The sequence below is a fragment of the Lynx rufus genome, unplaced genomic scaffold (assembly GCF_022079265.1).
Source record: "Lynx rufus isolate CCGP_SWC_20201006 ecotype Redwood Valley unplaced genomic scaffold, mLynRuf1.p SCAF_21, whole genome shotgun sequence".
NCBI classification, from domain to species: Eukaryota; Metazoa; Chordata; class Mammalia; order Carnivora; family Felidae; genus Lynx; species Lynx rufus.
The window spans coordinates 26924424-26949318 of NW_025814836.1; the positions used below are offsets into that span (position 1 = coordinate 26924424).

The window sequence follows — 24895 nt, forward strand, 5'->3', positions numbered from 1 at the left end:
CTATGCGCTCTGCTCTCAGGAAAGGCTGCCAGTCCCCAACTCACAGCCTATTTGATTTCCTCTCACCTGGGATACCAGCAAGTTGGGCTGTTTGATTGCCTCGACCATGAAGGATGACAAACAGCGATTTGTGTCCCCAGATGGGGACAGGATGAAAACAGGCACATGCAAGGGAACAAGCGTCAGCCACCAGCAGGTGGATTTGAGGACAGTGGATCCTATGGAGCGTAAAAGGAAACAACCACCGAAACAAACCGCCAATAAAACAACAGCCACAGGGGAGGCAGCAGTGGGCTGAAAAGCCCTGAGGACATCTTTGAATTGTCACGTGAATTCCTGTCCAGCACTAGAACTCTGTCACAAGAGCTCCGAATCAGCAGAGAGAGATGAGAGTACGTTCTGTGTGCCTCATCCATTCTGTGCGTGAAAAACAATAAATCGGAAGCTAAACATCAGGCTAGAAGAAAATATCTGCAACATACAATAAACAGAGGATTAATATTTATAATGTTATAAAGACCCTCTCTAAGTAAACGAGGAAAACACATCCCCCGACAGGAAACTGGGCGTACGTCATGAACAAGCAACTCACAGGCAAATGCAGATAGATAGTCAATGCACCAAGGAAAGATGCTCAACTTCGCTAATGAAGAAAACTCAATTTAAAATATGTCCTTTCCCCCCAAACCTATCAGACTGGCAAAACTTACCAGAGCATGGAAACATTCTTGGTAAGAGTGTGGAAAAACGGACACACTGGCCTCCAGCTTCGTAAGGTGAACTTGGTAGTATCTACGAAAAGGGGCTTGGATCATCACTCTACCAACGCGGAGACTTCCCTGCAGAAACCCACACTCAAGGGTAAAGAATCGCATACAAGGTCATCCCTCGGCCAGAGCCCTAACCTAGAAACGATCTCAGTGCTGTCATTTGAGGAATGGCCGATGAAATCTGATGCAGCCACTTAAAAGAATGAAAAGAATGGACTAGTGGTGTATGTACCAGCTTGGTAACGTATTCATGAAATCCGTGACCCATTAAAACGTGAGCTGTGTCATAAAATATATAACATGACCTCTGACCGTTTTCTTACATAGAAAAAGACCTAGAAGATGAAGCACGGGGGTGTTCCCAGTTGGTTCTCAGGCATAGGACCAGGGTACGAAGGGAGACTTATTTGTAGGCTTTTAAAACCTTTTAAAAATTAAAAAAAAAATGGATTTGTGGGTGAATTTGACTATATTTTTCAAGATTTTATAGACTTTTTAAATTTCTTTAATGAAGATGGGCTGTTTTTGCGATAGGTGTTTAAAAACTAAGGACAACAGGATAAAAAAAAAGGCAAGCACGTGGTGTCCGATACTTAAAATGGTGGGTTTCACCCACTTGGGAAGTTTTCTTAGGTGGTACCTAAGAGCCAGGACCATGGGTGCCGTGTGCTTAAATCCAGACATCAGAACTCTACCCCGTGGGCGCCTGGGGGCTCAGTCGGTTAAACATCCGACTTCGGCTCAGGTCATGATCTCACAGTTCGTGGGTCCGAGCCCCGCGTTGGGCGCTATGCTGATAACTCAGAGCGGAGCCTGCTTCGAATTCTGTGTCTCCCTCTCTCTCTAACCCTCCCCTGCTCATGCTCTGTCTCTCAAAACTAAAAAACACTAAAAACTAAAATAAAATAAGGACTCTACCCTTTGATCCCCAAATTGAGGGAAAATGCACCCGAGATGGTAGGAGTTTAGTTCGAAAACATCTGGCGGAGATGGAACACCCCTTTTCCAAATTAACTGCCCCTGAATCATGAAAATTAACATACATCTTCTTTCGCCTAAAAGCCAAGTTGTGAACGAGTATTTTCTGTATAAACTTGGACCGAGAGCTTTCTTTCCAATAAATCATAGCCTGTAAACAAAGCACCGGCCGGTAAGGGGCTGTGACACTAACGCCCCACGGAGGTGCAGCGGGGACATCGGGAGGAGGGAGTCGGGGGCACATCGGCCACCCCTCTCCAGGCCTCCACCTCACCACAGGCCTCCCGGGCCCCCGGCCACGTGAGGCCGAGTCCCTGTCACTTTCCCTGACAGGGAGGGGTTTCCACGGACAGCAGTGGGCTGTTTTCCAAGGGAAGAACAGGAACACTGAACCCCCGGTCCTCCGCACGCCCGCGCAGGGGGGACTTCACTGCGATTTTCAGCTCTCGGTTGTGACAAGTTCACAGATAGAGGCACACGTCCCACTAGCTGGCTTCTAGAATCGAAACCCCCAGTGGCGCAGAAGGGGGCTATGGCCGGCAGTCTGTCTGTCCCTGTGCCTGCCTAGGGCTGTGCTCTCACTGCCTCCCCAAAGCACTGCTGCCTTGGGCACCCGAGGGCCCCCCGCCACGGCCGTGACCTGCCCCCCCGGCCGGCTGTCACCCTCCACCCACCACTTCCTGCTCCGTATTCTTCCCCCACGAACGTCAGGCCCCGTTGCCTCCGCTCACCTTCTCGAACTGAGCTCCTTCCACTCAGTCCTTAGAAATGATTCTTTGCCACCCAAGCCCGTGTCCACCTGCCTCTGGCAGGCTCTGTGACCCGGCCGCCTCCAGGACCCTCCGCCCCGTGACCACCGCCCCAGCAGGGGCTGCTCCTTCCTCCAATGGCCCCTGACTGTGGACATCCCCCCCCACCCAGCTGCCCCCCCACAACCGTCCTCCTGCCGCAGCTCTGCAGCCCTCTGCCCACATCCACGCCCGCCCCTCCCCTGCCACCCATCCTGGCCGTGCTCCGCCCTGCACCCCCTGAAAGCGCGGCCCCCACTCGATGTCAAGCCCCCCTTCAAAACACCTACAAGACCCCCCAACTTGGGGGCCATTCGCTCCACCTGTGGGAGCGCATCTCCAAACTGGTTCCGGCAGCTCGCACCCGGAAAACCTGGCCCGTGGGAAGGGGGGGGATGATGCGAAGGGCAGATACTCGAGACAGAAGGACAAAGAACTTTCCGCCCCAGGCTGGCTGAGCTCCACGGTCTCTCCTCACCCTTCGGAGGGCGGCCCGTGGCCTGCCCGTGGCGCAGAAGGCACGTGTGTCCTTCCGGGGGCATATTTCAGGGGGCGGCGGCTGAGCACTGGGGTCACCCCTGGACACGGGGAGGCACGCGTTCTCTTTGTACCCAGAATGCTGGTGACAAGGATGTCAGCCTCCCAGCGAGGGCACCGAGCGGCAAACCTGGCCCCGGGAAAGAAGGCCTTCAAGGGAGCGTGGTCACCATGGCTGACACCAGCTTCGACAGGAGACAAGTCTTGGGAACACAGTGGTCTTGCTGGGGACAAAGGCCCCCCAGCGGCGGTGACAGGAGTCCTGACTTGGGAATCTGAGGTCCACCCCGTACTGACTGCAAAGCGCCTAGCCTCTCAGAGCCTCAGAAGACGGGACCATGACAGTTGTGATCTGTACAATGGGAAGTGCAGGGGCACAGGGCGACGAAGCGTGAAGGGGGCATGGGGCAACGCAGTATGTATTAAGCATCTGGCACAGTGCCCAGCATGGGCAACTGGACACAACCGGCTCTCACCCTCACTGTGACACGGGAAGTGCCATCCCTAGACTGGTCACAGAGGTGCCCTCATGCGGTGGCTGGGCTCTGCCCGGCTGCAGGCGTCCCTCTGGAGCGCCTGGGCTGCGGTTAAGGGCAGGGGAGAGACACCGGGGTCAGCGGAGACACGGCCTTGCGGGGCTTCCTCTGCAGAGAGGGCTGGCCCGAGGTGAGCTCAAGGTTCTCCTTGGCTCTGACATTCCAGGGGTCCAAACGCCAGGTCGCAGTTCAGCCACGCAGTCAGCCAGGTTCAACGCACTGTCTGAGCTGGTCCTCAGCGCCCGGACTCCCCTGGGGGTTTAGCGGCGCGTGAGGCCCGGCTCCCGCCCTCAAGGAGCCGCCTGGCTGGTGGGGGGCACAGAGAGCCAGAGCACCGCACAGAGAGGGGCACAGGGCTGCGAGGAGGCCAGAGGCCAGGACTGGAGGAAGGGTGTCGGGAAGGGACGCCTCCTGGCAGGACCCACAGCGCTGAGCAAAGTGGGTTTTAATAGGAACAGGATAACTCCAACCATTTTAACAGATTTCAGTAGTTCCCTACTCGGTTTCACAAACTCAGCTTGCCTTACGATCGATCACCTCTCTTTCGGAAACCCGCTTCGCTAATGCCAGGTCTAAATAAATCCCTACTAATACAAACAACAGCATGAATGACACGTAACTGGAAACTTCTGCTTGGGGTAAAACTCAGCAGCGGCCAGAAATGTGTGTTCATTTCTTACCCGGTTGCACTGACCCCGCGCAGATGCTCATGGAAAGTTGGCCTGTTTTTCGGTAACGCTGGGTGGAGTCTGTCCTGGGACCCACATCCTCACATGTGAATTAAGACATAGTTCTGCACCCTGCCAAACGCAGGGGGAGAAAACAACCACCTTCTGCTGCAAGCAATTCAGGCCACTTGTTCGCAGCACACTTCCCAAATACTCCCCGAGGAATACTAATAAGTTTTAGGCAAAAAAAAAAAAAAAAAGTTTCCCTGGCCAAACACATTTGGGAAGCATAGTTTAAACAGAGATAAAGGCGTTTCATCAGGGCTTCTCAGAGACTTCGGTTTGCACCTCTGGGATATGCTTCCCTACGAGGGAAAAACAGGACGTGAAATTTCCCAAGTCACTGACCACAGAGCGTTTTCTTCACGGAGCCTCTCTGGGGACACATGATCTCGGAAGATACTTGGGAAAATGCTGAATGTCAGCGTTCCTGCTGGTGACTCTGAAGAAATGGGCCCTCCGCTTCGCAAAGCGGAGCTCTGAAGCTCAAAAGCGGAAACTGAGACCACCTGACTAACCACCCCGGCCTCCCAAATCACCGTGGAAAGGACCAGAACCTGAGCCGGGAGAAGCGTGCGTCAGCATCAGAAAGCAGCAGGGTTCCCATGAGCAGACGGGCAAGCGTGAGCAGACCTGTGTGTGGGTGGTTTGGGCAAGACCACCAAGGGGGGAGCTGAGCAAGACACAAGTCCCCGTACAGGAAGGTTAAGGTCACCCGGGGTGCCCGATACGGCCAACCTACAAGCTTCGAGCTATGGCGGCCGGAGACAAGTGTGGAATGGGGGAAGTCATGAGGGAGAGCCAGCCTTGAACCCACACCTCCCAGAAGGCATCAGGGCGCCCCCTCTGGGCTGTTTGTGACTTCAGTCTCCTTCTGTCCCCACCCTGTCGTCGGGTGCAAACGGACCCCCGGTCAGGTATTGGCAAAGGGAAGCCCTGCTCGTCTGCCCTGGTCGGGCCTGACAGGCCATCCCGGAACCCACACGGTCAGTGATGGAACCGGCCTCCGGCCTCGACAGTGGACGCCCGCCTAGCGGCCTCTGGAAGGAGAGCCCCGTGGGAAAATCACAAGCATGTAAGAAAGAGGGGACTGAGTGAAGGAATCACAGCTCACGTTCCCACTAAAGAAAAAAGTTAGTTTAAAAAAAAGGGGGGGGGGAATCCCCTAAATTTACCGTATTTACAAAAAAGACACAGCTTTAATTCAACAAGCATTGAGCTCACGTAAAATGTACCACAAAAGAGTTTTTGCAAAATTAAATGGGAATCACAGAGAGGGGATTAGGACTGAGAAACTCCGCCAGAATGTGGAAGAAGGGATAAAGAAACCAGTGGAGGCGGGAGGGGGCAGACGCGGGAGATCGACGTGGCCGCAGGTGTGAGCGGGGCAGGCCGGGAAGCAGCGGCGACCTGGAAAATCTAGACGAGCCCCCCACGGTGAAGACAGAGTGGGGGGGGGGGGTTGTCAGCCAGGAGGGCCCATGCAGCACCAGTTCCAATTAATGAAAACAGACTGAGTGAAAGTCTTGAATTGCAGGGATAACTACAGATGTCACAGCGGGAGAAAAGGGAAGCAGGCCGCCCAGAACAGAAGCGCGTCTCGGGCCCCTTCAGGCAGGGAGCCCGGCGACCCGCGAGTTCCCAGGAGCAGCCGCGTCGAGGGCTTGTGAATGGTGCCCCCACTGCCCCTTCTCGAAGAGGCCTGGTAAGGGTCACCGTCGCACTGAGGCAGGACATGCAGTAACGGGGGGAACCCGGTCTGGGGGGGGGACGAGGGTGAGCAGAGCAGTCACGGGGGGCCGAGCAAGGGTGGGCGACCGTCCTGAGAGACGATGACGCAAGACGACCACCGAGTACCTGAACTCTGCGCTATGGATCTGCGCCCACGTAAGGGGAGCCAACCTCGCGTGACCCTGGAACCCGCGGACTCTGGAGTCGGTCCTGGGCCGGAGCCCGAGCCCCACCAGCCGTGCGGCCAGCCCGCACCTGCCTTCCCGGCACCCCCGACCCCTTGCCATCAGCACGGCCTGGCTCCGACTCAGGCATCCCTGTGGCTCCCTGGGTGAGTCTCCTCCGGTCCCCAGGCCTCCGGGCCCATCCCCGCTCCCCCTCCACCTGGCTTCAACACGCACAACGATCTTTAACAACCGGCAGCGGCCCCAGTGACGCTCAGTGTAGAGCAGGCTCCAAACCCCGGCCTGGTCCCCGGACGGGACCCCTCCTGCCCACGCAGCGTCTCCCCCACCGGTCGCGGAGAACTGCACGTGGCTGCCGGCACAGCACCCCTCCCACCGGCAGAAAGCAGGGCGCCGCGGCAAGGGCATCCGCAAGCCCAGCGCTCCCACTTGCCCGCCGGCAACGGCACCGTGCGTGTCCTCCGGTGTCCCGTCTGTGCCGCGGGGATGCCGACGGGGCCAGCACCTCCGGAGGGCGTCGTGAAAGCTAAGCAGCCTAAAGCACACAGGGGACCTTTCCTAGAGCCTCGCTCATGGCGAGCACGCACCGAGGGAGCTGCGGTCGCTGTTCAACCTGCAGCCCCCATCCGTGCTCTCCCTACACCTGCCAGGCTTTTTCTCAATGAGGAAATCCCTGTCTCCCTCCTGTCGACATTCCTGCTCGACTGTGACTTTCTGCCTGCCGGCGAGGCTTTCGGGGAGGGTCGCCAGAGCGAGCAGGAGGGCACTCCCGGCAGACGGGCTCTCCCCTCTGTGCCCCCATTGCCACCCTTGACCCCGGGCTCTGCCGTGACCCGCACGCCTACCTGCCCCCTCCACTGGACCGGGACCTGCAGGGGCAGGAACTGGGCCCGACCAGCCTGAGGGTCCCCAGGGCCCAGCCAAGTGCCCGGCCCATGGTGGGAACAGAAGGGCGGCTTTGCCCCGAAAGGCCTCGCGGACCACAGCTCTGGGTCTCAAAGCAAAGGTCACGGCTCTGCTGTCTGACCGGGGCTTCAGACCGAGGGGCTGAGCAGGAGACCGAGGCTTGATGTGCAGACGCAGGACAGGGTGGCCGCGGGTAAGAGACAGCAGGGAGCCTGCCGCCGCCCCGTGGGCCGGTGGCCTCGATTCAGACAAAGCAGCTTTTGGAGATTTTCAACCGGAGGCACATCGTGTTCAACGAGCAAAGCACAAAAGCGTGGGGCTGCCAGAGGTGAGCGGGCGCAGGGGCGGAGCCGTCTGGCGAAGGGACAGCACCAGCCTGGCCACCACGGACTCTAGCTGAGACCCCAAAACACCTCGGCCTCTGGCACGCCGTGGCCGAGGCTCCCTGACCGGCCGGCAGCAAAGTGAAGGCCGGAACCAGCCTCACTGCCGGGAAGGCATGCGGGCACCGACAGCGACCCCCGTCCTGACCTCGCGGTCCAGGCGGGAGCAGCTGGACCCTGCTCGGGCTCCCCCTCCCCCGGGCCGACCGCTGCTGCTCTGTGTGGACACAGTGCCCCTTCACCAGAGGTCTCCCACGGGTTGCCAGGTGACGACCCAGGCAGGTCAGAGGACGGTCACCGGAACAGAGGCTCAACTCTGGACGTCCGTCTGAAATGCAAGGCCACAGGGCGATGACGGCCCGGTGGGGGCCACAAATAACGTCTTCCCAAGGTCAAAGTCTCCTTCGGGCTCTGAACACACCTCACGAGATACAAAACGCAACCCGTTCTGGGAGCTTCTTCACCTGCTCATTCTGTCGAGCACAGCCCGCGTCTTCAGACTAAGCAGCTGCGGGATTCGGCAAGGGGACGGTCTTTGGAACCCCGCCTTTCCTCCCTGTCGCACCCCAAACACTTCAGCTGAAACCCACGCGGTACACAACGCAGCGAGGCGAATCACGAAGGCCTCTGGACACGCCGAAGTGCGTTGTGCTGTCCCTGTGTAGTGTGGGGTCGGCGGCCCCAGGCAGGCCTCTGAGCGCACACCCAGCAGGCTCGCGGGGACGCGCACGTGCTGCACGCGGCTTCCCCAGGGTCCTTCCCGAGCCCCCCGTCTGCTCCGTGAGGTCCGCGTCTTTGCACCTTGAGAGACTGCCAAGGTCAGCAACTTTGGTGCTCGGGAAATCTTCATCCTTTCTAAGCACGTCGTTGTTTGCGACTAAGGAGCTCGGGGCCGGCGGGGACACGACTCCTGGAGAACGTTCACCAGGCTCCGTGCAAGCGGAGAGGGAGCTCCTCCTCCCGGCCTCCGGCCCCGTGACCTGATTCTAGGGTGAGTGTGCCAATGACCTCACTCCAGCCACCTCATCCAGGGCAGATGACTCCTTCTTCCATCTGAAGAGATTTCTGGAAAAGCAGGTCCTAGAAACGCCTTTGGAAGTTCTGGCAAGAAATTCTTTCCCACGTCCACTCCCTAGGTCAACTACTCTCGTCTCGTTCATCCTTTTCACTCCTTCTTTCTTTTCATCCATCCGTCCGTCCAGTCTTCTTGAAATATACCCTCCGAGTCCGGTCCGGGCTAAGTCCTGGGGCAGGAGAAGGATGCAGCCTGAGCTCGGTCTCGAGTCTCAGGGGGAGGCACGAAGTGTCACAGGCGCTAAGAATGTAGTTATCCACCAAGGAACGAGCAGCACAGCCTCAGGCTGGTTTGACGCAGGCTTGTTTTCCAGAAGCTCTGCGTTCCTAGGGGCCAGTAGTCGAATGATACACCGTGAGACCAAACCAAAAAGCAAACAGAAAGGCACCATTTCTGAACTCAGTACGAACCACTCGCTCCGACTGTCCGCAGCGTGCGTTAGAAAAGTCACAGAGACTTCTTTAAAACGCCATTGTCTCTGATTACGAAAGTCACGTGGTAACTGGGCAAACGTAGGAGCGAAGAGGAAAGAAGAAAGTAACCAGCGCTCCGCTCCCCGGGAGTAACAATGGCTCACGCCGCATGCACGCCTCGTCAACGCACAGATGACACGACTCATTCACACCTGAAAGGTACACGTGGGTCACGACGGTTATTCTGTAGAAGCTGCTGGCCTGACACTTCGCAGCTCGCCGCTGCGTCCTTCAGCGTCCTTCGAAAGCAGGCCTGCTCTGCGGCCGTCCGGTACTCCACCAAATGGATGTTCCGTGCTGTTTTTTAAGCCCTTCTCTACCACTGAGATCTGGGCCAAGTCGAAGCTTCCACGGTTACAGACGATGCTTAAACGTGCCACACACATCTCTCTGATTGACTCCCTGGAGTCAATGCCTAGAAGCACGAGCCCTGTATGTTGAGGAATGCGCTTTCTAAAGCATTTGGTGATACGGCCAACTTCCTCCTCGGAAGGTTGGCGCTGATTTATAATATTCCCACCAGCGGTATATCCAAGTGTCCATTTTCCTGAACCTTACCAATGAGGTGTATTCTGTCTTTTTTCTTTTTTTCAATGTTTTTAAAAATTTTTGAGAGAGAGAGAGAGAGAGAGTGAGCGGGGCAGGGGCAGAGAGAGAGGGAAACACGGAATCGGAAGCAGGCTCCGGGCTCCGAGCTGTCGGCACAGCCCGACATTTTTTTGTCTTTTTGACTTTTTTGCCACTCGATAGGTAAGAGGAGACAGTATGAAATTATTTTAATTTGCAGCTCTGACCAGAAACTAAATTTTCCCCATTTGTTGAGCGTGGAACGTATTCGTATTTAGAGCTATTTTTATTGTCCTGCTCGGTCCTTTGCTCATTTCTCCCTATTGAGTTAAAAATCTGCCTTTTGGTAATTTTCCTCTTTTGGTCCAAATTGTGCCTTCTGGAACTATCCTTAGATTAATTCCTCCTTCATATGACACCCCCTCAAATACTTAGAGACAGAAATCATGTCTCGCTTTCTCCAAGATAAACACCCCCGGCTCCTTCAACCCCTTCGCACATGGTGCGGTTCCAAGGGCGGTCACTGAAGGCTTCATGCCAAGTCCTACTGGCCCCGTGACCCCGGGCACACAAACACTCGCAGGCACGGACCCACACGCGGCTCCAGAAGGGCCTGCCCTGAGTCACCTCTGTGGGCTCTGGGTACAGTCACCTGCCTGCACCCCGGGCCTCAGACTCCTCTCTCCTGCTCACCCACAAGGACTCTGCGTTAGACTCACCATGACCATGGCAGTTCTCGTGATGTTGTAGGCGTGGAGCCCAAATACGGTGGTCAGAAGGAGGGCACTCTGAGGCCAGAAACAGGACGGGGAATTTGCCTGGTATCGTAAGAGTGACGAGTTCAGGAGAGGAACTCAGGAACGAGATGGTCTCCTGGAACAGGGGTCCCAAGGGCCGGACTTGGTGGTACCGACCCACACTGTGAGGAGCCTCCTCTGGGAAGCTCTCCTGTCCCCGGGGGGCATGAGGCCCCCCCACCATCCCCGGGGCTGGCCGTCTCCCCACACCCTCCTGCATCATCTGTGCGCGTGCTGGCCCCCCAGCCACACGGCTCCGTGCTCCCCGAGGGACGGGCCCGTGTCTGGTGCTCAGCAGCGGGCACAGGTCAGGCCGTCGCGTGTGCTCCCTGAGCCACGCTGCCGCGCAAAGTCTCTCTCCAGGCTGTCCACGCCTCTCCTCTGGTTTGCCTCTCGTCAAACAACCTTCCGACGCAAATCTGGCCTCACAGCAGCCTCAGAACCTCACGGGATCCCCGGACGACGGGCGTGAGCATCCCCGTCAGAGACGGGGAAGCCCCGCGGCATTATGGGTCACACCTGGTTAAGACATCAGCCTGCAAGGACTCCCACCTTCGCCGGGGCTGGTCCGGTCTCGGGCCCCATCAGGACTGTTTCTAGATCTACAGAGCTGAGGTCTGGGCTCGGGACACCTGTGAAGGCAGCTCGCTCAAAGTCTTGAATCTAACTGGGGCCCTTCAGGCAAGCAGCACCCTGACAATTATGTGCATTATGACTTATACAGGAAAGAAAAGTCTATATATAAAAAATACACAATTTAAAAGTATATAACACATGCACGTCTATATGTCGAACTGATATATATGTGTATATATATATATGGCAAACATTAAACACATCCGACTCCTGGAATAATTCAATTAAACTTCTATGACCTGTTTACCTCCGTTGGTATCACCTGACGCGTCACATCTGGATTCCAATAAAGATTTACAAGGCATGCTAAATGGCAAGAAAAAACACGGCCTGAGGAGACAAAGTCAGCATCTTAACCAGACTCCACTATGACACAGACTGAAATTGCTGGACAGGGAATTTAAAATAACTGTAATTAATATGCTAAGAGCTCTAAGCAGACAGTAGCAAAACCGGACGGGTAACACGAGTGGAGGGGTAGAAACTCCAGGAGGAAACCGAAAGGAGATGCTAGAAATAAAAAACACCGTCGGAGACTCTTGGTTTCGGCTCAGGTCATGTTCTCACCGCTCGTGAGTTCGAGCCCCACATCGGGCTCTGCACCGACAGCGTGGAACCTGCCTGGGATTGGCTCTGTCTCCCTCTCTGTCCCTCCCCGGCTCTCTCACAAAATAAATAAATAAACTTTTTAAAAAATTCAAACAAAAAACACTGTTGGAGAAACGAGCAGTGCCTTCGACAGACTCATCAGCAGACTGGACGTCGACAAGCAAAGAATCAGTGAGCATGAAGATCTGTCGACTGACACTCCCAAAACTAGAATGCAAAGAGGAGAAAAGAGTGAAAAGATCCAGAACAGAAGACGCCCGAGTCGCAACACAATTTCGCACGCGACATAATACGCGGGGAGTCGCAATCCCAGGAGGAAGAGAAAGGAGACGGAACAAAAGAAACATGTGAAGACACAGCGTTCAAAAATTTCTCCTTTTTTTAAAAAGTTTATTCATTCTGAGAGACAGCATGAGCGGGGGAGGGGCAGAGAGGGAGAGAAAGAGAGGAAGAGAGAGAGAGAGAGAGAGAGAGAGAATCCCAAGTGGGCTCCATGCTGTCACAGGGCTTGAACTCACGAACTGTGGATCACGATCTGAGCGGAAGTTGAGAGTCAGGTGTTTTAGCCAGCTGCACCACCCAGACGCCCCCACGAATTTTTCAAAAGTAAGGACACCAAACCACAGACACAGGAAGCTCAGAAATTACCAAGCGGTATAAATAACCAAAAACCAAAATAAAACGAGCTTCTGAGGCATGTAATATTAGAACTGAAGAAAAGCAAAGACAAAGAGAAAAAACCTTGAAAGAAGCCAGAAAAAAAAAAAAAGTCCCACACGGGCTACAGGAAAACAAAGGTACCAGTTCCGTGAACTTCTCGTCAGAAACCACAGGAACAAGGAAGGCGAGGAGATCTGAAGTGCTGGGGGAAAATCAGGCCAACCTAAAACCTTAAACCCAGCAGAATTATCCTTTGAGAGTGAGGGAGAAATAATGACCCTGGGAAAAACAAAAATAGAGACTTCACCCCCCGGGCAGAGCCGTCCTGCCGTAAATGTTAAAAGAGGTTCTTCAGGAAGGAGGAGACAATATGGGTTAGAAACTCAGATACACATAAAGGAATAAATTAAGGGGAAATACACTTTTTTATTTTCATTACTTTTGTTTCAACCTAATTTTTAAGTTTACTTATTTCTTTTGAGAGAGAATGGGGTGAGGGGCAGACAGAGAGGGAGAGAGACAGAATTCCAAGCGGGTTCCATGCCATCAGTGCAGAGCCCGCCTGGGGGCTCGAACCCATGAAGGGTGAGATCATGACCTGAGCCAGGATCGAGAGTCGGATGCTTAACCGACTGAGCCACCCAGGTGCGCTTTTCTTCTTAATTGAGCTAATATATTTCCGTGTGTTCCCGGCAACAACAGTAACAATGTGCTCATGGGTAAGTGTAGCCCATGAGAGCGGTGTTGTGGGAGAGGGAGGGAGGAAGGGAAGCTGAGTCCAGGGATCCTCGCACTACCCACAAAAGCAGTACGGTATTATTTGGAAGTGGATTTACATTAGTTGTAAATATATATTTCAAACTCAGGGCAAACAACAAAGATATTTTTAAGGAAATATTACTGACATGCTAGGAGAGACTATGAGATCCTACAGAACGTTCAGTGGAAACCAGGGAATGCACAGAGAGGGGAGAAGAAAGAACAAATACACGGAATAGAAAACACGGTAGGTATTGAGTAAACTATATGAATAATCCCATTAAACGTGAACGGTTTAAATACACCAATTAAAAGTTGTATGGTCGGAGTGGGTAAAAACACTGGGCCCAGCAACACATCTATAAGAAGCTCACTTTAAATATAATGACACAGGTTAGGGGCGCCTGGGTGGCTCAGTCAGTTAAGCCTCCGACTTTGGCTCAGGTCACGATCTCGTGGTCTGTGGGTTCGAGCCCCGTGCTGGGCTCTGTGCTGACAGCTCAGAGCCTGGAGCCTGCTTCGGATTCTGTGTCTCCGTCTCTCTCTGCCCCTTCCCTGCTTGCGCTCTCTTTCTGTCTCTCAAAACTGAATAAATGTTAAAAAAAAAAAAATTTTTTTAATTATGACACAGGTTAAAATAAAAAATGGAGAAAAACACACCATGCTTACGCCAGTCCAAAGAAAGCTGGAGTCGCTGTATTATTTTCAGACAAAGCAGAATTCGGAGCAGGGAAACTTATCAGGAATAAGGAAGGGCATCACACAATGACAAAAGGGTCACTTCTCCAAGAAGACATAAAAACCCGTAGCGTGTATGGACCATACAACAGAGCATCAAGACATGAGAGGCAGACGTGGGCAAAAGTGCGGAAGGAACAGGCAAGCCCTCTCTCTGTTACAGTTGGAGACTTCAACACGCCTCCCTCAGCGATCAATCTATCGAGCAGGTGAATAATCAATAAGGACACAGTCGTCCTTCACAGCATTATCGATCAACCTGACCTCGCGGACACTTAAATACTCCATCCGATACTAGCAGAGTCGCAACATTCTCCAGCAGACCGGGAACGTCCCCAGAGCCAGACCACGTCCGGAGCCATCAAGGGGACGCGGATGGTCAACCCCACGTATATTCCTTTGCTTAATAACAGATTGATTAATAACTCACACGCCATAAAACCCGCCATCTTCAAGGGCACAAGGCAGTGGTTTTCAGATCTGCAGACTTGTGCAACCGTCACCCCATCTGATTTCAGGATTTGTGTCATCTAGAAAAGAAACGCTGTACCCGGGACAGCCACGCCCCCCTTCGTCCCGCCGCCCAGCACCTGGAAACCACACATCTACTTTCTTCCTGGAGGGATCTACCTTCTCTGGATATTACACATAAATGAAATCCTATCACGGGTCACCTTGGGTGTCTGGCTTCTTCCGCTTAGCGTGACGCTTTCAAGGTGCACGGATATTGCAGCACGAATCACTTGCCCGCTTCCCCTGTTGGAAGTTCCTTGGCGGACAAACGCTTTCGGTTCTCCCGCGTGCCCCTGGGAGTGGGGCGGCCAGGACCGGCCCTCCGGTTTCCAGAAGCAGCCGCACTGGTTTACCGTGCCTCCTGCGCGACCTGAGGGCTGCCAGGGCTCCGGCTCCTCGCCGATGCCTGCTGCCGTCCGTGGCACCGTCCCGGTGAGAGTGACAGCTGTCATTTCAGAGGCCACCGCGACCTCACACAGGGCTCCGGGTGACAGACCGCAGGAAGCGGCGGAGGCTCTAAGCACCCGCGCAGGATCACTCTTTCCAGAAACCTTTGCTCCCGGAAGCGGCACTTGCCCCAGTGACAGAGATCATTTCGTTCTAAGCACAAAGAACGACGAGCGCATCTCTCTGCCTCTTTGTGGCACACGCTCCCGACGGGAAGGCACAGTCGGGTGAGGGCACCCAGCCCCCCCCGGAAGAACGCACGGCTTACCTGCGGGGGGCCACGCCTTGATGTAACCCGTGCAGTGCACCACGGCGTACTGGGCCTCCCCGTCTTTCACGGGGCCAAGGCCGTTCCTGAAGAAAGAGCATCCGTGAGACGGCTTTCCGCACGAGGCGGGAGGCAGGGACGCCGGGGTCATGCGTGCCTCGGGCGCTTGAATTTCGCCCTCCCGGCACCCTGAGGTCCCTCCTCCCCCGGCAGGTGCACCCAGCCCCCCCCCCCGGCACCCCCGCCCGGCCTCGCTGCCCACCCCGCTCAGGGCACTCATCACGCCCTCCCCCCCGCGCGGCCCCCGTCACGCGTCGCCAAGGCTCACTGACCTGAACCTTTTCCTCATGGTGGTTATTCTGTTCAGCGGCAGGTGGTCCAAAGGAGCGTTCCCACACCTAGGATTCGGTAAACGCTGAGGATGAGTAAAGCCCGAAGCAGTTGTACAGGACGGCCCTGCGGTCAGAGAGCCGCTCCGATCGATGCTGGCGCTCTGACGCGGGCTCGCGCACCTCCGGTCCCCGGCTGTCACCGCGGCCGGGGGAGCGTGACCCACCTGGCGATGCAGAGCCCCCCCCCCCCGCCGCAGGCCGGACCCCTAAGAAAGACTCCAGGGGCTCCCGGTCATGTTCGGGGTCACGCAAGCAGGGTGGTGGAGTCTCTTAGGGCCTCAGCAGAGCCATCAACGCAAGACGCGCGTTGCCCGCTGACGGAAGGACGCATGTTCCCAGGCTGCGGCTGCGGCCGTGGGGACCCTCCCTGCCCTTGCCCCTCCCGTCACTGGGAGCGACGTAACCGCCTCAGCCCGCTGACGGCAAAGGGCAGAGTGGGGGCGATGGAGGCCCTTCTCCGGGAGGCGGGGGCCGGGAGGCGACCTTCTCCGCCGCTCCTCTCAATCCCCCCCAGGCTCTGAACATCGAGGGTCGCCCTGCCACCAGGGTCCGGCCGGTGCTGTGTGCACCCATCCTTCCGTGTGCTTCCGCGTCCCGACTCCAGGGCAGGTAACGCTCTGGACATCTTCACGCTCCGTAGGGCACAGAGGAGAGGCCAGCTGTGCTCTGAGACGGGGGACGGCCACCCGCAGGTGCGTGTCCCCCAGCAGGGACGACCCGGGACCGCGCCGCCTGGCCGGCTGGCATCCTCCCAGAACGAACCCGCTTTATTGGGAGGACGAGGTCAGGCGCTCGGCAGACAGCAGAACTGCCCGCCTCAGGGGGCAGTCACGTCCCCCAGAGGGCACCGGGGCAGGGCGGGGGCTGCCCGACGTGGCCTGCAGGCAGAGTGACGATGGCACGGAGACGCAGGACCGGGTGTGGTGACGTCCCCGGGGAAGGCGTTCCGCAGGGGCCGTGTGGTGCTGGACTCAGAATCCGGCAGGTGCTGCCCCCGCGCCGGGGTGGGCGTGCTCTGCTGACGGGGCGCTGTCCGCGGTTCTGTCCCCGGGACGGCGTTCTGTCCCCAGTGGCCTCCGGCACACGGACACCCTGCCGTCCCCGTGCCTGTCAGCGGACTGAGAGCACTCATCCACACAGGCTAATATGAACTCAGATGCAGCGATCGTGTTTTCCGTCGCCCGAATGCCGTCGTGTGACCTGAGGCAGGTGTCGAAGGGAGTTCCGTCCCGTCTTCTGCAAGAACGGAGAGGCGCTGCCTCGGAGGACGGGTCTCCTCTCCGCACGGACGGCCCTGACGAGTCACAGGTCCGGCAGCAAATGGGAGGAGAGCGACATCTGTGCTGAGCTCCCCTGAGCCAGCCTGGGGCTGTCGCACAGCTCGGCAGAAGCTCAGAGAAGGCAGGAGACGGCCGGGCTCGATCAAGGTCGGTGTGGGGTCCCAGGGACTCGAGGACAGCCTGGGAGACCCCGAGCCGGGCAGCGGGGACAGGCTCCCGTGCCAGGGAAGAGAGGGCGGCGGCCGCCCTGCCACCTGCCTGCAGCTGGGGCTCCCGAGGTTTCTCCTTCTGCGGCGGGGATGCCCCGGCCCTCGTGTTCAGGACCCTCAGGAGTCTCTGCAGGGAGCACGCCTTCCTTGCAGGAACGTCCTTCACCCCCCTTCCCTGCCAACCGGCCTGCATTTCCGTCTCGGGCTTGTTGGCCCCTCCTCGCCTCCCTGCCACAGGAGTGGCCCGGGGGCTGAGGCCTGACCTCTCCTCCAGCCCCGCCCACCTCCCGGTGACCTCATTCAGTCTCCAGGCTTCAGGGTGCATCTGGGTGACGGCGGTCCCCAAGTCCGTACCTTCGGCCCAACCTCTCCCTTGCATTCCAGAATCCCGCGTCCAGCCGCCTCCTCGCTTGCACCCTTGTTCGTCCCCCCTGCGGGTTTGTCCCCCACACACAGGCAGAGTGAATTATTTAACGTGATTCAGAGCGTGTCATTCTTACGAGAAAACTCCAGCGGTCTCCCGCCTCATTCAGAGTAAAAGCTGTAAGTTACCCAACATCCCCACCTTACTTTAATTTTTTTTAATGTTTATTTCTGAGAGAGAGAGACAGACAGACAGACAGAATGCAAGCTGGGGAGGGGCAGAGAGAGAGGGAAACACAGAATCCAAAGCAGGCTCCAGGCTCCGAGCTGTCAGCACAGAGCCTGACACGGGGCTCGAACTCACGAACCACAAGATCATGACCTGAGTCAAAGTCGGATGCTTAACCGACTGAGCCACCCAGGCACCCCCAGCCCAACCTTACTGATGACCATTCTGCCCACCACGGCCACTCACCCTGTTCCTCGGATAGTAACCTTATTGTTACTTAAACACAAGAACATCCCTGCCCCAGGGCCTTTAGACTTGCGGTTCCCTCCACTTGGTATTTTCTTTCCCCAGATAGTCCCAGGTCTCCTGGGACATCTCCAAAATGCCACCTTATCATTGAGACCCCCCACCCCCACCCAACCTATGTAACACGTGAACTAGCCACTCCTCCTCCTTCTTAAATTTGTTTTATTTTCCTCAAGAGCACTTACCACTATCTGACATTCCCTGTGTCTACTTGGTACTTTTGCTCATCCTAGATCTCCCTTACCAAAGTGACATTCTACAAGCTCAGGGATTTTGTTTGCTTTATTCAGGGCTGAACCCCGGCCTGGCGCAGGCAGGCCCTCGATAGATGTCTGAATGAATGAATGAATGAATGAATGAATGAATGAATGAGGGGCACTGCCTCGTCTTACAGTCTCTGCAATTCCACGTCCTGGCAGATTCGACTCACCAGGCACCCCCGCCCCACCCCTACAGGGCCTCGGGGCTGAGGGTACAGGGACTCTGAAGCCTTGTTCTTTCTTCCTCGGGGACAGAAAATTCTCTAATTACCCCCCAGTTCAGTCACTCCTGCATTTCCTCCACACCACGCGTTAACCACGTACACGCTCGGGATAGATCGCGGGCGGCTCAGAGAAGGTAACGCCAAGCCCCTGTCCTCAGGGCAACCGTTGCTGACTCACGGAGCCCAGACATTTCCACCTGAAGCATCAGGCGACAATCTAATAATTAAACGCTAATGAAAACGTGTGCTTTGGCACAGGAAATACAAAAGCGAGTACAAAATCGACCCATCTTGCATAAAACGTGTTGACCGATATGGTGCCTGGAGGGGTTGGAGTTCAGAAGGGTCCTGAAGGACCGGGAGAAAGTTGGGACCCAGCCGACAGGGGAAGCCAACCCAGGAGTGGGCAGGGACGGGCAGGAAGTCAGACAAGGTGGGTGGGAGGAAGGGGACGCGGCGTCCGAGGCGGACCACGGGGTCTGCGGGCTCACGTGCTGCAGCCGGGACCACGGGGTTTCACCTCGGCAGAGCCCGTCAAGGCTCCTACTGGTGGAGCCGAAGGAGCAGCCGCCCGCCGCCCGCCGCCCGCCGCCCCGCACACACCTCATCTACCCGCCGCCCGCCGCCCCGCACACACCTCATCTACCCGCCGCCCGCCGCCCGCCGCCCCGCACACACCTCATCCTGCAAATGAAGGACCTCCGCGAGCCCATGCACATCCTCATGGAGGACTGCTGTCCCTCTTTCTTCACCGTCCCCGTCTTCAGGTCCAGGATCCGGCCTAAGCGAGAGAGGGACACGTGTGAGCCTCTGCCTCGGACGAGGGCGTAGGGCGGGGAGAGCTCTCTCCAAACGCTCTGCAAATGAGGGCAAACGGGGCTGCACGGATCGTTTCTTGGATCCCCAACATTCTCTGGCTGGGAACACGCAGGGTCACAAAACCCGTACGATTCTAAGTGCCTCGTCTTCTTCCGAGGACAGTCTGCCCCTGCTGTCCCTGCTCTGTCCTATGACACCACCTGGAGTCATTCCGACTCGGTTTCTCCCCCATCACTTCACGGACACACGTTCGCCACAGTCCCCAGCTGCCAACCCCAGCAGCCGCTGCCCGTGGTCCCCTCTCCTCTCCGAGGAGACCCCAGCTGGGCCATCTTCTCTCCTCCCGCCGCGCACCCCTACCGGCTTCGTCCACGGCCGGGACAACGCCTCTGCACCCCACGCCTCCCAGCACCAGCCCCTGCAGCCCCTCCGCCCCAGCCCGAGACCACCCAGCACCACCCACTCCTCCCCGACGTCAGCCAATGCACCACCGTCAGCGTGGAAATCCAGGTCAGAATTCCAGACGCTATGTGGGAGTCCTTCCCGCCCTCCCCTCCTGCACCCCCATCGGTCTCTCCACCTCCTCCCCCTGCCTGCCTTCCCTCAACTGACACCCGCCGGCTCCCAACCTCTAGCATCCTTTCTGTCAGTGCCCCTGTCCCACGGCCGCCAGCTGTGTAGACAGCACACATCTGACTGCCCGCCTGGGCTCCAAACCGCATCGCTCACGGGAGCCCCCGACAGAGCGTCTCGGCACGCGGCCCTGCCCGCCACCCTGCCCGAGAGAGATGTTGTGGGAACCACCTGTCTAGTTCGACGCGTTCTAGAAGGCACATTTCTTGAAAAGTTAACAAATAGGCGAAGTCGCTTTCAGTAATAGATCTGGAGTATTACCATTTCACCGTGTAGAACACTAATGGGCGATGTCTCATTTTTTTCTTTTTCTTTTTTTTTTTTTTTTGAGAGAGAGAGCGCACACGTGCACGTGCGTGACCAAGGGAGGGGCAGAGAGAGGGAGAGAGAGAATCCCGACACAGGGCTCGATCCCACGACGCTCGGATCGTGACCGGAGCCCAGATCAAGTCAGACGCTTAACCGACTGAGCCCCCGGGGAGCCCCTCATTCTTTCTCTGGGTCTTTGCAAGGGATGTGTCTTTCACACGCGGGGCACATCTCCGCTCCAACGAGCCTGTTCCGGGTGCGTGGCGAGCACACGTGGTCGGTGACCCCCGGACAGGGTGTGAGAACGGCTCCAGACACGGTGCCCCCGCGTGCGCATCTCCGGGACCTCGCGCCTCACACGTGTGCACGCGCAGGCCTTTCTGCCAGCTCCCGCCCCGTTCCAACGTGAACTGTCATCCTGGTGAACGGCTGCTCGTTGTCCAGGGCCAGCTCGGGTGTCACGACCCCGGGGAGTCTGTCCCCGACCCCCGGGCAGGGCCCCCCGTCCACGTCTTCATCCGCCCGCTCGCCCGCTCGGTGTGCATCCGATGGCTTTGCCGCGCCCGGCATCTCGTGAGGCTCCGGGACCCACGTGGCTGCGAGCACGGTCACCCTACCTTCACGTCCCGTGGAGGAAACCCGTCTGTGACACCCGTCACGTTGGACGGCGAGGACTTACCCGCCCTGCGCTTGAGCTCTGTGCCTCGCGGGCCGGGACCAAGTGCGAAACGTCCCAACGCGGCTGACGGCGCCTGGATCACCATACTTGCCGGTTGAACTGAAACTGTTTGTATGCGTCCGGAAAGGGCTTTTGCCCAAAGCGGGCACGAAGGAACCAGCCAGAACGAACGGCTTCCTACCCGTTTCCCTGATCCCACAGCACAGCACTCACGAAGAGACACGCATCCATCACCCGCCTTGCTCCCTTCGCGGAAGAAATGCCGCGTCCCCGCCCTCAGCGGGCCCTGTTTTGCGACCAGGCACCTGCCTCCCGGACGCTCCTCCTCCTCTTCCTCCTCTTCCTCCGTCCGGCACTCAGACACCCTCACATCTCCGTCATGGTGGCGGGGGAGGGGGCAAACAGAAATGGTCCCTGTCCCCAGCACGTCCCTCTTGGACGTTTCTCCCCCAGGGTGCCTCTGTCTCCTGCCTCTCCTTTGCTGGTTCTCGGCCCTGGGGGGCTCCTCCCCCCCCAGTCCTCCCCCTTTGGGCCGGGACCCTTCTCCCTCGCTCTCCGCAGGACCTTCAGGGGCTCTTTCGGCTGCACCACACCTTGCGTGCCGATGACACCAAGGCGGCCTCCCCAGCAGGACCTCTCTGGGAGGCTCGTACGCGTCCACCTGCCGTCGGGGCCTCTCAGACACTTGGCGCTCCGCGGGTCCAAAAGCAAACCCGCGTTCCTGTGCAGGGCGCCCAGACCTTCCCTGCCTCCCGCAGGCCCCATCACGGTCACCAGCCCACCGCTACCCAGCCGCTAAAGCCAGACGTCCAGTGCCAGGTGCACAGACCTGCTTCGATCCCGCCTCCTTCTCTTCCCGCGCGACCCTGGGCGTGTGACCTGATGGGTCTGCGCTCCAGCGTCTTCACCTGTAAAATGAGGGTCGCAAGAGTGTCGCCCTCCGACGCTGTCGTGACCAGTAAACCCGCGGACGCTACAGAGGGACCAACACCGTGTGTGGCTCAGAGAGTGCTCTAGAAACGCTTACTGAATACAGAACACGGAGCGCTCACGGCACATCTGAGGAGCTGCCAACACTCTGTCCTTCCTGCCCCCCCACCCCCCGCACACCTTCCCGCGTCCGCGTCCCGACGCCCTCAGCCCCCTGCTCATCTGCGTGGGCAGCTGACCCGCCCGGCCTCACCCCCTTCCACCCGTCGTCCGCATCCCTCAGAAGCCTCCACTTCCAACGCGGAACGGCCGGGCTCGATCACTAGGGTGACCCTGGCGCTCAGCTTTGCTGCTCTACGCTTGCTTGGTTTGCTTTCCCTTTTCCGCCAACGGAGGCTTAAGACCCGCACTCAGGACACACACAAGGAACGCACGAAGCACGAGGTTCCTGGCAAACTCAAAACAAACGATCGCGTCCCGCTCCTTTCGTGCTCCCCGCTACGGATCCCCAAAACACTCCAAGACCTGCAGCCCTCTGTGAAGGGGCCCCCAGATCTGGCCTCTGCTCGCCTCTCTGGCTGCACCTGCTGCACCCCTGCGTGCCCCCCCCCCATCCCGCCCGGCTCAGAGCAACTCGCTGTCCCCGTCCGTCCCCGTGCGCCACTCCGGGTCCTGAGGCCCTGGCCTCCCCAGCAGCTCCTCCTTCCCTTTGCCTGATGACCTCCCATTTCTTGTCACAACTTACCCAGGCGTCACCTTGCCATCGTTTAATAAATGTTTACTAAATGCCTCCAGTATGCCAGGCACCGATAAAAGCACAAAGAGTTACACAGGCAGAAGCCATTATATAATCTCGAGGGTGAACAGACAGCAAAACCCGAAGAAGAGAAAACAGGGGAGGGAAGAGACCGCTGTCAGGTGGCGATAAATGCACCAAACAAAAAGAAACCAGAGAAAGGGTAAACGTGACCAGAGACCCGCCCCTTTGCGATAAACAGTTGAATGGATTTCTATCACTTGAAACCCAAAGGGCTGGGCTCACCGCTCCCAACAGAGAGGAGGGAGTAGAGAGCATGTACAACACAGGGTGGTCACCTCCCATCCCCCCCGCCACCCAGCACCTGGGGGCCCCGTCTCCCGGGACCAGAGCCAGCTGGCACTCAGGGCTGGAGCAGGTGCCTCGCCGGCCGGCCCTCCCAGCACCCTCAGCGGCAGGGACGCTCCAGCCTCTGCTTCCCAGGGGACCGGCTCTGCAGGGTGAACGGCCCCTATGGACACCAGCACTCCGGGCGCTGCTGGCCCTGCACCTGCGGGCAGGACGTGTCCACCAGGATTCGGCCCCAGCGAGAGGCCCGCCCCCCAGGCTGCCGGGAGCCCCTGCCCCGGTTTGACACCTGTCTGTCTCACTCACAGACGGCTTCTTTTTTGCGGCTGTTTTCGTTGTAAATTGTCACTTGCTTTATCATCGACCAAATGGCACACGGTTTCAGCTGTGAAGCGGGCCAGCGTGAGAGTCTGTCAAATTCCAAAGTGGGCTCTGAAAATAAATCACAGCTGCGCAACACATGAGCCGCGGAATACGAGGAAATGAAAAAACACATTTCCATGATCTGCTGTCGTGACCCCGAGAGGCAACCACTCCCACGTTTATTTCTCTGTGTGCTTCTCCGGTTTCTGTGGGCACGATGAGCCCCCTTCCCGGGCCCCTCGGGAGGAAAACGTGCTCAACTTCGTACAGTGGGTGTTCCTGAAAAGCTGTCCGGAAAACCGGAGTTTTGACAAATTTGAAAGCAGCGGGGACGTATGGAGGCAAGCGGCCCCTCGGAGCGGAATCCAGGCCGAGGCCGGCGCCTTCCAGGGTCCAACCTGCTCCCCGGGGGTCGGAGGGCCCACTCTGCAAAGCCACTGCGGGGCCGGTCCACCACGAACCCCGGCCCGCCCCGCCGTGGCCGCTGCTGAACTAGAGACACGAGGCCACCTCTCGTCCCCGCACCCCTCGCCCACGCCCCGTGCCCCTGCTCCCCTCCCGCCCTCTCTCCTCCACGGTGACCTCTGGAAAGCGCACCCCTACATCCTCAGCACCGTACGGAAGCGATGACTCCCCCCGGGGCGTGGGTCCATTCTCAGAGCAGGCAGCGCCCATGTGACTCTGTGGCCAGGGTGCCAAAGAGGCCCCGGCCACCTCCACACAACCAGCAGCTGCGGAAGCATATACTTCTCTGGATTTGGCGCACAGAGGGGAACCATCTGGGACCCAATGGCGTGGCCCGTTCCGGAAGGAAGGGGCAGCAGGGCCCGGAGGCTCGGCCCCCGCCCGTGGGGGTTGTGGGGGACGAGCGGCCTGCTTGGCGTCCCCTCCGTGGGAACACGAGACCAGACATGCCTACTCTGAAGGTCACGTGAACACCCGAAGACGTACACATGCAAGGTCAGCCAACCCCCTTCAGGAACCAGAGCGTAAGAGCCTGACGGGTCCAGGAGGCACTTGCGTGAGCCCCAAGATGGCAGCGTCCTGGCCTGGAGCCCCACGGTCGGGGAGCCTCCCCTGGTCGGCCCGGCCCCTGCCTCTTGGCTTTCTCTGAGGGAAGAGGGCATTCTGGAAGGTTCTAGAATACAGCCCAGAACACCATCTCAGGCTAAAGGGTTGCAGAACTACTTGTTTTCCTCTTGAAATGCTTTTATTGTAAATCTAAAGCGATCTCTTGGAAAAATCAAATACACGCATACATACACACACACAGTAAAAACCCCAATCTTCCTGTCCAGAGAAAGAGACTATTGACATCTGGGCCTATTTCCCGTCAAACTTTTCGTGTGCATGTCTGCTCTTTCTTTTAATTAATTGAGGCTTCATGGTCTTTATTTTTCCACCTTATGTCACAACAGAAACTCATCAAATGTAATCATAAACATTATTTGAAAGGCTCTATAGCATCACTTTGAGTAGACAATTTACTTTCGGACATGAAGCCATTCCCAGGGCTTCCACACGGCAAATAATGCCGTGGCGAGCAACTGGGAAGAAAAATACATCCACACCATGTCAGGGTAGGTTCCCAAGAATGGAAATCCCGCCTCCAGTGACAACAGGCTGTCCGTACCAACACCCAGTCTGCTCCAGGCTCCGAGTGAACCACGGACGGTCCTGCACGGAGAGTGTTTCCACTCTATGAAACGG

The 24895-nt window shown here is 57.5% G+C and overlaps 1 protein-coding gene across 2 annotated transcripts in view; it reads right to left on the reverse strand.

Moving 5' to 3' along the window:
* The window catches only part of ARNT2 (aryl hydrocarbon receptor nuclear translocator 2), a 102583-nt gene that overhangs the window by 48339 nt on the left and 29349 nt on the right, over positions 1–24895 (reverse strand). For both annotated transcript variants that reach the window (XM_047086501.1, XM_047086500.1), the window contains exons 4-6: positions 19026–19128; positions 15417–15482; positions 15085–15170 (exon numbers count right to left, since the gene is read on the reverse strand). In XM_047086501.1, coding sequence (XP_046942457.1) covers positions 15085–15170; positions 15417–15482; positions 19026–19128 — 255 coding nt within the window. The remainder of the gene's footprint in view (positions 1–15084; positions 15171–15416; positions 15483–19025; positions 19129–24895) is intronic.